General features: G+C 38.5%; 1 protein-coding gene and 1 long non-coding RNA gene across 2 annotated transcripts in view; one reads left to right on the top strand and one right to left on the bottom strand.

Moving 5' to 3' along the window:
- The window catches only part of LOC118483878, a 45,818-nt gene that overhangs the window by 23,300 nt on the left and 10,101 nt on the right, over nucleotides 1–12,417 (bottom strand). The window lies entirely within an intron of this gene.
- On the top strand, nucleotides 1,254–3,747 carry LOC110890935 (probable carbohydrate esterase At4g34215). Its single transcript, XM_022138578.2, has 2 exons — nucleotides 1,254–1,867; nucleotides 3,415–3,747. The coding sequence occupies exons 1-2, from the start codon at nucleotides 1,289–1,291 to the stop codon at nucleotides 3,640–3,642; spliced, it is 807 nt and encodes a 268-aa protein (XP_021994270.2). The 5' UTR covers nucleotides 1,254–1,288; the 3' UTR covers nucleotides 3,643–3,747.

The following is a 12,417-nucleotide window of genomic DNA, read 5'->3' as shown; positions in this document are numbered from 1 at the left end:
CCTTCAAAGCCCCCTGATGTTGTGCATATCCCTTTTTAGTTATGTGCTTCGGTTAATTTATGGGCAACCCAAACATCTAGATCAAGGCCCAAGACCCATTCCTAAATAATGAATTATAGGGCTTCACTAAATTTCTTTTGTTATTGCGGTCCAAAGCCCAAGACAAAGAATTCTTGTTTTCCCCTCTCGTTTTGTGAATGCACAGCACAGCCCAATGACTTCCATTTAGCCCATATTCAAGAAATTAGAATTAAATTAGCAAAGCTGATTCCTACACCAGCTTAGTTAAAAAGGGTCGGTTTTGGGTCAAATTAGTGGGTTCATGGTAAAGGTGTTTACCTTTAAAAGATACTAGGACTGGCAATAGATATCTGTATACGACACGATTAGACCTATTTACCGAAAAAAGTACACAATGTGATTTTTTTACTTTTTAAAAAATAAATAAAATTATGAGGTTAGGATCCATCATTTCTTTTTCTTGTTACATACAACATAAAACTGTGTTATAGACATGAGATATCAAGTAGTTAAACGAGTTGTATTCATATTTAATACTTGTGTTATAAGCGTTATCAGAGACCTGTTAAACCCGATAAGACACGATTTGCCAGCCTTAAAAGATACCAGCTAGTTTCCCACAACGATAGTTCACAAACCGCATGGTAAGGCGAAAAAATGAAATATACATTGGTATTTGCATGGTTGAAAGATGAGGTGAAAGATAGGGGAGCGGCTGAGGGTTATGACATAACGATGAGATGACACTAAACAATAAAAAATGGAAGAGGGTGTAACAAATATAGCAAAAAATCTTTGATTATGCCATGGAATCTACCACCATATGTTTCTTTTTTGTTTAATTTTGTTTTGAGGAAGGATTTTTTTTTTTTTTTTTTTTTATGCATCCTTTTGATATCGGGTTGAATGATGAAATAGAATGCAGTATTATTTGGTGATAATGAAGTGAAGTTTGCTGTCCAAAAAAAAAAAAAATACAATATAATGATTTGGTATAAATTTTATAACTGAACTGACCAATAAGTTTTATCGGATTAATTAACTCAGAAAATATATTTAAATCGTCACGTTAATGTCAAAGTGGTCTCTCAAATACATTTTACTACAGATAAACCGTTGTCTGATTCTAGTTGTTTAAAAAGTTAATTACCAACTTTCCATTTTTCTATGATTGTTTTATTAAATATTCCAACATTTTGGAATATATAAGATTGTAATACCCTACAAAATGGTATCAAACTCTCCAAACTCCCAACAATTAAAAACAATGCTTGCCTTCTTGTGCCTAGTTTTGCATCTAGTCAGTGCCTATGGTTCCGCATCCAAAGCGAAAAACATAATCATACTAGCCGGACAAAGCAACATGTCGGGGCGAGGTGGCGTGCAAAACAACACATGGGACGGCGTTGTTCCTCTTCAATCCAAACCCAATAGGTCAATCCTTCGTCTAACCGCCAATCTCACTTGGGTCGAGGCTCGTGAGCCTCTACACAAGGACATTGATTTCCAGGTAACATGTGGGGTAGGTCCCGGGATGGTGTTTGCTAATAGGATGTTGCAAAGAGATCCTAGCTTGGGTCCATTGGGTTTGGTTCCATGCGCGGTTGGAGGTCCAATCGGGACTAAGATTAGCGAGTGGGGACGAGGGACGTTCCTGTACAAGCAGCTTGTAAGGAGGGCTAAGGCGTCTCGGGTAGGGGGTGGTTCGATTCGAGGTTTATTGTGGTATCAAGGGGAAAGTGACACAGTGAGTGAAATGGATGCAAAAATGTACAAGAGAAGGCTGCTGAATTTATTCAACAATCTTCGTTCCGATCTTGGATCTCCATCACTCCCAATTGTTCTTGTAAGGCTTTTAATTCAAATATATAATTTATTTTTATACCATTTTTCAAGTGATGTTCTTTCTTTTAAAAATTGATGACTTTAATACTTAATGTTTCAAAATGCTACATGTTATTTAACATGCAGCATTTTAAAACATTAAGTATTAAAGTCATCAATTTTAAACGCAATGAACACCATTTGAAAAATGGTTTAAAGATAACGGATAAAACGTGCAATTCACTCTATTGAAAAAATAGGCCCTTGAAATATAATTATATAAGAAAATATATTGGAAAAAAAAACTGAAAATATATACAAAAAAAAAAGAGTAAACTTCCGTTTTGCTCCCTGTGGTTTGGTCACTTTAACGGTTTTGCTCCAAACCTTTAAAAATAGTCATTTTACTCCCTGATGTTTCGGTTTTTTTGCCAGTTTGCTCCCCGCCTCTAACTCCATCCAAATTGTTTGTTTTTCCATTTTGCTCCCTGCAGGGAGCAAACTGGCAACAAAACCAAAACATCAAGGAGTAAAATGGCTATTTTTAAAGGTTTGGGGCAAAACCGTTAATGTGACAAACCACAGAGAGCAAAACGGAAGTTTACTCAAAAAAAAAAAAAATACCGGTGAAGAGCGGTCACCCACCCTGCCCGTCCTCCCGTGCTACACCTAACAACACTATACCTCCGCCCGGCCATGTGCATATCTGTTACTTTTTTATACATTAACTAGATCTAATTTCCTTACATTGATTGCTTTATTTCTTAATCAATCGTCAATTATTTATATTACTATTAATTAGTTAATTAATCACCCCCTCCTGTTATGAATACTCGTTCTAAATTGTCCTTGGCTATAAAACTGTTAATCCGCATTTCCTGTGGAAACGAACTTTACTTCCACTCATACTATCCATATTAGTGTTTAACGTAGTAAGTTCACAATTATAAATTTATTTTCTGGATTCGACACCCATCAGTTTTCAATAAAATTATACCACAGTGTTGAAAAATAAGCATAAAACACAAGTTTTTAGAGAAATAGTCAAATTACATGATAAAAAAAATATTGTTAAAATAATTGAAATTTAGTTTTTAAAAAATCAAAATCAGTATTCATAAAGAAAAAAAATGAAACAAATATTTAAAAAATCAAAATCACTATTCATGAAAACTTTGTTTAAATATGTAAATAAATAAATAATAATGTATAAAATAATAATAATAATGATAATAATATATACAATAATAATATTCATAAAGACTTTGTTTTAATATGTAAATATAATAATGTGTATGTATGTATAATAAAAAAAACACTATTAAACAAAAATTCTTATTGGCTAATGAACTATTCATAGTCACTTTCCAATTATATAGATAAAATGTTTAGTTAAACGACTTTTTTATAAATTATAAATCCTTTTAATAAGAAAAATAAGTTATTATTGGAATATGACAGTTTTTGTATTCTTGTTATTTCAAACAAACCTATATTCTTTCATAGGGCGTTAGTTGTATAGAAATGGGTTGTTGTAAATTGTAATGTTGTTGAATGTTGATGGTGTAGGTGGCTATAGCTTCCGGAAATGGACCTTACGTGGAAACCGTTAGAAAAGCACAATTGGGATTTAAGCTTCAGAAAGTTAGGTGTGTAGATGCCAAGGGCTTGCCGTTGCTAAAAGATAAGCGGCACCTTAGCACCCCGGCTCAGGTGCGCCTCGGTCGGAAGTTAGCCGACGCCTTCCTCGTGCAAGAACATTCGGCCTCACCAAGCAAGGATACCTCAAGCCCCTAGTGATATAGTGAAGATCTATCTAAAGACATTACATTGATGACATGGTGTAATAGCATTTAAGTTTTAATATGATAACAATATAAAAATAGTTGTGGTTAAGTTATACAGGAGACCCCGTAAGTAACACTATACAAACAAAACATTTTAAATAAAATACAATATATAATGAAAATAAAGTTGTGAATGACAATAAACTAGATATTTATCCCGCGCGTGTTGCGTCGCAGGTTACGAAGGCCGAAACATCACCAACACCCAAACTCTCTCAAGCAAGATGCTTTAGGTGGCTAGGCTACAACATTAATTTGACCCGTGCGCATTGCAGAAGGGGGCGTAAAATTGTGTCAAAAGTAGTGAAATTACTTGTACGTTGTAACCCGCACGCGTTGCAGCAGGGGGCGTAAAAGCATGCCAAGTAGCGGCGATGTCGTTGCCGCAAGGCCACCCTAAACCACCGCCCCAGCCCCGGTTTGACCCGTTCAGGAGCCGCGGGACAGGAACCCGTGGTATTTAATTAATGCGACAGCGGAAGATTTTAACAGGATCTTTTAAAAACTTGAAATGCCTGATTATTTTATTTCATAATTCGGGATAAACCCCATAATTTACAATAGAGGAATTTTACTAGGAAATTCCCTGATTTATTTAAAACATGTTTATTCATTTTAACTGAGCCACCTCTTTAAGCTTGTTAGTGCTCCGTAGCACATTTTCCTTGATTTACAGCAGGTCGCCTGAAACATGTTTTAAAAAATATTTTTGTCAACGGGGAAATACTGAGTGAATCATTCATTTTGATAAAATGACACATAGTTATAAATTACAGCATAAGAGCGATTACAATGGCTTCTATCTTATTTTTATCTGGCACTTTGTCACTTGCTGACGATGGTCATACCACTATTTGGGCTTTCCCCTGACGTTTATCACGGTGATGATTTATTAGCCTAACCCGTGAGAAATTAGTAATGTGCACAATACCCCACTAGCCAGTGATTAAGATAACCACGACTTAATCCCTGTAATTATAATCTTCGAAAATAATTTGAGGTATTGTAAAATAGTTGATAAAAAGAGAATGACTCACATTGCAGATTTATACGGGCAGAGTTTAGCCTACTGATTAGCCTGATAACCTAATTTAAATAACAATGCACACGAACTAGGTCAGTAACTAATACAGCATTTACGATAACTCACGAGATTAAACCCTCACGACGAATGACAAAGTGCAATACTTAAACATTGATCAAATTTACGACGAATGACAAAGTATAAACCCTAATTTGAGCAGCACTTAAACATTCATCGGATAGTTTCAATCGATCGGACATTTAATTGTAGCAGCGATCGAGTTAATACCCGGTATCGTAGCAGCGCCTAGCTACCTTGAAAGTAAATTTCAATTTTGAGCAGTGGGAATTCGTTTTTGAAAGTTGTTTTCGACACCAGTGAACAGGCAATGGTCGAATCTATTTGTAGGTGAAAAATGGGGTTCACGCGGCCCGCGTGAACCTTAGCTTGACCCTTACGCGGCCCGCGTGGCCGCCCAGTCTACGCGTAGGTCTGATTGGTCACGAGTAGATGTGCCAGGTGGGTGACACGTGGATCCGGAACACTTATCCGGTCAAACATAAGTTGACGCGGCCCGCGTAAGGCTAAGCTAATCCTTACGCGGCCCGCCTGAAACCTAGTTTTCTTGATTTTCTTGATTTTTCATGCACAGTAGGGTTTCAGGGTCCGAGTTCACATTTATGGGTTGTTTAGGGACATTTTTGAGAGTCCTTACATCCTCCCCACTGATGCGTGTGTAGTGTAATATAATTTAGATGTATATTTTAAGCCCTTTTACACTTTTAGCCAAGTTTTAAATTTATAAAACACAATATTTACTAACACTAAACACACATATGGGCAAGTGCACCCATCGTGGATGTAGTATAGTGTTGGTAAGATACCGAGGTCGTCCAAGGACACAAGAGCTTTTAGTACCGGTTTATCCTCAACGTCTAATCAAATCAAAAAGTTAGAAAAGGTTTTTAAACTAAGAAAATAAAAACTAACTAAATGCTGAAAAATAAAATAAAAATAAAAACAGATAGACAAGATGAATCACTTGGATCCGACTCGTGTATTAGTATAACCTTTGATTATTTTCGCACTTTTGCACTTGTTTAAGAGATTATCTTAGTTATTGTAGTAGGCCCCTCTTTTAAAGGCGACGTTACCCTCAACCCAGTAGTTTGAGTCAGCAAGGATACAATTCTAAAGGGTTGGATTATTGGAAGATAATGAATTAAGTTATTAATGCAAATTATGGTAGGCCCCGCTTTTGGCGGTGACGTTACCCTTGGCTAAGTAGTCTGAGTCAGCAGGGATACAGTCCTAAATAGCCGGGTTATAGTATTAATAGTAGTTAACTTATGAGGGGGTCAAAGAGTTTGGATCCCCGCCATCCAATACCTATGGGCATTGAAGGAGATCCTACTAAATTTGACCCAGGTCCCTTGCAAGACCTCTAAACGCTGAACAAGGGCAAGACCCTTACCAAACCGTTCCCTTAAACCCCGACCAGGTAGCCAACATACCTCCATATAGACCGTGGAGATATGAATGGTGAAAATCTTTTATTTTATATAGACAGTAAAATAATGCCAAGACACCACGGACAAACGATAAGGAAAGATCACCTTCAACATAAGCAACTAGTTATTAAAGTCATTAATACAAAACCAAATAAAAAGTGCAAAAGATTAAAAATAAAAAGTATTATACTAAACACTTGTCTTCACCAAGTGATGTAAGAGACTTAGGCAAACATGGCCTTGATTGTCAAGAACTCTTACGATCAATCTTAGATCCCGAGACGACTCACACACTCTATGATGGACAATGGATGATGGTGGTGGATGATGGTGTTGTGATGGTGGTGGGTGGTGGATGAAGTGTGAGAGAGGTGGTGTGCCAAGGGATGAGTTGAAATGAAACCAAGCACTCCTATTTATAGGCTGAACAGAAGGCTGGGCACGGCCCCGTGTCCGCTGGACACGCCCCCGTGCCTGTCTGACACTCTCTCTCTTCATTAATTGTAATTCGCAATTACAATGAATGCGCCTGCTGTACTTTCGCCACGCCCCCGTGCTCACTGGACACGGCCCCGTGGTGGGCAATAGAAGCTTCTACAGGTTTGTCTTTTCTGCTGCTTCTTGGGCACGGCCCCGTGCTGGCTGAGCACGGGGCGTGTTCAGTCTTCTGTTTTCTCTATTTTGCTTGGGAGGATGCCATTGAGGGTTCGGGCAGTCTTCTTTTATCCCTTTTCTTGTATTTATGTTAGATTTAGTTGTCTTTTTGCTTCTTTTATGAATTTGAGCTCATTTAATCCTGAAAATACAAAAGGAAGACAAAAACATTATTTTTCCAACATTAGTACTTAAAAAGGGTTAGTTTTATGCCTCATTTGATGTAATTTATATGTTGCATTTTACACACATCAAATACCCCCACACTTGAACTTTTGCTTGTCCTCAAGCAAAACTCTTTAACATGTGGCTTACACTCCCAAATGGAATAGGTAGAAGAGAAGGTTTTGGCTTGTCATAGAGTGTTGAGAATCCAAGATCTTTTTGGGTTTTATTTTTATTTATTTACAATCCTATTCGTTATGATTTGTTTAGAACGTTTCATAGGAGAAATTACTTATTTGGGCATAACATGCCTTTTTTTAAAATTCTATTTATATACAAGTTCACATACCTCACGGGAGAAATCACTCACACTCGGCCGAAGGTGTATTTTAGTGAATCACTCAAGAGCGGCATGAAACTTATTCCTATTCGTTATGATTTGTTTAGAACGTTTCATAGGAGAAATTACTTATTTGGGCATAACATGCCTTTTTTTAAAATTCTATTTATATACAAGTTCACATACCTCACGGGAGAAATCACTCACACTCGGCCGAAGGTGTATTTTAGTGAATCACTCGAGAGCGGCATGAAACTTATTCCTACCATAAGCTTGCCAAGCAATCAATCCTCCTCCTTTTTAACTTGTTACCTTTGTAAATATCAAGAGGACTTTTTTGGGTAAAGGCTTGGGCTAAAGGTGGGTGAATGAGTTAGTAGAAAAGGGCGAAAAGCGTAAAAAGCGTCGGTTTTCGTAAAACACTTTGTTTTAGTGACTTTTTATTTCGAAGTATTTCTCCAAACAAGCTTTTGTTTTAAGAGCTTTGTTTGTTTATTTCTAACTTCATCATCATTTTTTTAGTCACACGAAAACCGAGCTTGTTACTAAAATAAAGGGTAAAAATAAAAAGGGTTTTTGGTGGGTAAAAAGGTTTTAGGGTAAAGAAATGAAAGGTTTAGGTTCAAAGGGGTTAACTAGGAGGATTTTGGGTAGGTGGTAAAAAAATGAAAAATAATGGTGTACAAAGAAAAATGGTTAGTCCTAATGCCTCCATCATTTACTTACTTGGGTTTAAGTTGGTAAGGACCAGGAATGAATTGTCGTGGCAAGTTCTAGAGTCGTAAGAACCAAGCGGCTATTCACACAAGAAACGAAAAATGAGCATTTAGTCTAAAGATGTAAATTTGTATGCTCAATAAAGGCTCAAAAACTCACTTTTTGTGGCAATGGGTTTTTCTATGTGATCAAGTATATATAATCAAATTTTAACTAAGCTTGTCATGCCGTTTCATAATTTTCTTATGTTGGTTCTTGTTATCACGAGGCTCTTGGTTGTAAATTTGTAAAAATATAACCTTATTAATCTTAGGATTTCTAACTTAAACTTTAGACAAGTAAAAAAAAATGAGAATTTTTTTTTTTGAAAAAAAATTTGGGGTGTTTAGCGGTTCCAATAGAGTTTTGTGTAAGGCTTGTTATTAGGACTTTGCAAAAATTTCAAGGTTTTAGCTTCCCCCCCACACTTAAATTACACATTGTCCTCAATGTGTCCCAAAATTAAATTTTAGGTTGATTAGATGTGTAATATGGTGTTAAAAGCAAAGATTTATGTTACTGGTAGTCTGGACACGGCCCCGTGTCCGCTGGACACGACCCCGTGGCGAACTGCCAGTAACGAAAACTTACAGAAGGCAAACACGGTGGTGTGTTGGTTAGGCACGGCCCCGTGTCTGACAAAAATCTTCAGGACAGTAACCAAATAGCAGGTCTGGGAGGTGAGCACGGGGGCGTGTCGGCTGGACACGTCCCCGTGTGGACAGTCTGTAAGCCTGAAAAACAGGTTTCTTCCCCCGGTTTTTCCATCCTGGCCCTATAAGTGCTAAGGCTTAGCACTCCAAGCCTCGGTTTGTACCTGTTTCATCACTTAGTACCACACCAAGCATCACAAACATCCTACATTACCATAGTTAATTGTCCTAAGCATAACGTAAAAGAAAAATAAAACGGAAAATAAAAGTAGTCAAGGAAAGTAAATTGTTCAACACTTGGCACGCAGGCCACAAAATGTTCGATAGATAAAGGGACTTAAACCTGTGGGCTCGCCATCAACCCGCTCCTGCTCCTTCAAACCCCCTACTCCATCTCTTCATCGCTGTCATCACCTCCATCCCCATGCCCCGCCATATACTCCCGGATGCTGCCGATATCATCTTATATATCGTTGATGTTGCGTTCAATAGCTCCGACCCGGTGGTATGTGTTATTGGCGAGGTTGTAGGCGTTCCTGGTACACATGAGGTTTTCCTGCAAAAGATCATGTAAGCTTTGAAAGTTCGGAAAACCGCCTCCTTGTGAGGAGGATTGACCCAGATCACCATGGGGTTGATACTGGTAGTGGGGAGGTGGTGCGTGAAGAACTAGGGCCTCCTGCGGGTTCCATGCATAGCCTTGCGTCCTTTGGAAGCTCACCGACCCGTCTTCCGCCTCATAAAGTAAGTTCATGGCTCGGCAAATGTGGTAGTCAACTCGTCCCGACCATGGGTTTCTTTCAAAGGACCTCGGAATTCGCGTGAAATGCTTGAAAAGACGGTACACCCACCCTCCGAAGAAGATAGGTGTTGGAGCGCGAGCAAGGCGGTTGAGATGCATGTTTCGTAACAGGAGATATGGAACATCGAGAGGCTTCCGGTTGTGGATACAGTGAAGGACAACCAAATCTTTCAACCCTACAACGCCACTACTGTCGTGACGTTGGTTAAGAGAGTAGATCGAGTACTTTGCCCCGCCACACCGAAATGCAACCCCTTCATTGTTGAACGGGTCACACCTTGAAGTGAAGGTGAAAGTACTGTAGAACTCCATGGTGCATTGATGCACCGACCGAAGCCGAGTGTTCAATGCAACTGCTAGTGGTCCCGTAACGATGTTGTTGAATCGGTCCAGCTGGTTTACCAAGGTTAACAGGTCCGTGCATGCTCACCTGGGGTACTCCTCGGGTCTTGTTTGAAGTATTTCGTATCTTGCCCTAGCATCGAGCTCACTTGCATTGAACCTTGTGAACTTTGCCATCTGAAAGAATACACCAAAAGTTAGCACGAAACAATGAGATTTTTAAAGAAACTGCAAACAGCGGGCTGGACACGACCCCGTGTTCAGCGGGCACGGCCCCGTGTCCAGATAGGCAACTGGTCCTATTCGTTGAATTACAGGAAATGGTCCTACGTACCTTGGACACAGCTTTCCTTTCTTACCGAACCTTACTATTCCTTTCCAAGGAGAAACTTTCAAGAGTATTCTATCTCCGACTCGAAATTTTAGTGGCTTACGTCGATTGTCGGCATAGCTCTTTTGACGATCTCGAGCTGTCTTTAATCTTTCCTTGATTTGAGTTATCTTGTCGGTAGTCTCTTGCATAATTTCAGGACCTGATAATTGACTTTCTCCTATTTCTGCCCAACAAACTAGAGTTCTGCACTTGCGTCCGTATAGTGCTTCGAATGGGGCAGCTTCGATGCTTGCATGATAACTATTATTATAGGAGAATTCGATCAAAGGTAGGTGATCGTCCCAGTTTCCACCGAAATCGATCACACATGCTCGAAGCATGTCTTCCAGGGTTTGTATCGTTCTTTCACTTTGTCCATCTGTTTGAGGATGATATGCAGTACTTAAATTTAGTCGGGTTCCCATTGCTTTCTGGAAGCTTATCAAGAAATGGGAAGTGAAACGACTATCCCTATCCGATACAATGGAGAGTGGAACTCCATGTAAGGATACTACTTCGTCTACATACAACTTGGCTAACCTTTCCATGCTAAAGGTTTCCTTTATGAGTAGAAAACGAGCTGATTTGGTTAATCGATCCACAATTACCCAAATCGCATCATTACCTTTTCTGGTTTTGGGTAACTTAGTAACAAAATCCATTGTTATGAGTTCCCATTTCCATACAGGCATTTCTAATTGTTGTAGTAAACCTGAAGGTTTCTGATGTTCTGCCTTTACTTGTGAACAAGTAAGACACTTAGATACATATCTAGCTATGTCCTTTTTCATTCCTATCCACCAGAAATTATTTCTTAAATCTTGGTACATTTTATTGTTTCCTGGATGTATGGTATACCTAGATTTATGAGCTTCCTCTAAAATCTTATTTCTTAATTCTCCTTGCTTAGGTACCCAAATTCTTTTCTTATGGAATCTCCAAATTCCATCATTTCCTTGCCCTAACTCTTTTATTCGTCCTTTCATTCCTTCAGCATCGTCTTCGATTGCTGTTTCTTGAACTTTCTTTAGTTGTTCCATTAAATCTAACTGCAGATTTAATCTAAGAGCACGAACTCGCTTTTGCTTTTCATGATACTTACGACTTAAAGCATCTGCAACTACATTTGCTTTTCCTTCGTGATATTGAATATCACAGTCGTAGTCACTTAGGATTTCCATCCATCTCCTTTGTCTCATGTTTAATTTTTGTTGCCCAAATATGTACCTTAAACTTTTATGATCCGTATAGACAGTAAACTTACTTCCATACAGATAATGTCTCCAAATCTTAAAGGCAAAAATTATGGCTCCTAATTCTAAGTCATGAGTCGTATAGTTTTCCTCGTGCTTTTTCAATTGCCTTGAGGCATACGCAATTACCTTCTTGCGTTGCATTAGCACACATCCTAATCCTAGCTTTGAAGCATAACAGTATACTTCAAAATCTTCAGTCCTTTCTAGCAAGGCGAGAACTGGAGCATTTGTTAACTTTTGCTTTAAAATTCTAAAAGCCTCTTCTTGCTTAGGTCCCCATTCAAACTTAACTGCTTTACAGGTTAGCTTAGTTAATGGCACGACTATCTTAGAAAAATACTTAATGAATCGCCTATAATATCCGGCTAACCCTAGAAAACTTCTAATTTCCGTAGCTGATTGCGGGACCTTCCATTTGGTAATTGCTTCTATTTTTTAGGGATCTACGTGAACACCTTCGGGATTTACCATATGCCCCAAAAATTGCACCTCCTGTAGCCAAAATTCACACTTCGAGAACTTGGCGTAAAGCTTTTCCCTTCTTAACAAAGTTAAGAGTGCATGCAAGTGCTGACAGTGTTCATCCTGACTTTTGGAATAAATAAGTATATCGTCGATGAAGACAATTACAAATTTATCCAAATACGGTTTACATATCCGATTCATCATGTCCATGAATGTTGCAGGTGCATTTGTTAATCCGAAGGGCATGACTGTAAACTCATAATGACCATACCTAGTTCTGAAAGCAGTTTTAGGTATGTCTTCCTCTTGTACTTTCAACTGATGGTATCCGGAGCGTAAGTCTATCTTAGAAAAATACCTAGCTCCTTGGAGTTGATAAAAAAG

This window comes from Helianthus annuus, chromosome 11 (assembly GCF_002127325.2).
Source record: "Helianthus annuus cultivar XRQ/B chromosome 11, HanXRQr2.0-SUNRISE, whole genome shotgun sequence".
Classification (NCBI taxonomy): Eukaryota; Viridiplantae; Streptophyta; class Magnoliopsida; order Asterales; family Asteraceae; genus Helianthus; species Helianthus annuus.
The sequence above is the reverse complement of the archived record's forward strand: the minus strand, read 5'-3'. Positions and strand labels throughout refer to the sequence as shown.

Excerpts from the sequence above, each read along its gene's own strand:
- LOC110890935 (XM_022138578.2), top strand. The coding sequence starts at position 1,289 with ATGCTTGCCTTCTTGTGCCTAGTTTTGCATCTAGTCAGTGCCTATGGT. Across the intron at positions 1,868-3,414 it reads CATCACTCCCAATTGTTCTT|GTGGCTATAGCTTCCGGAAA; the intron begins GTAAGGCTTTTA and ends TTGATGGTGTAG.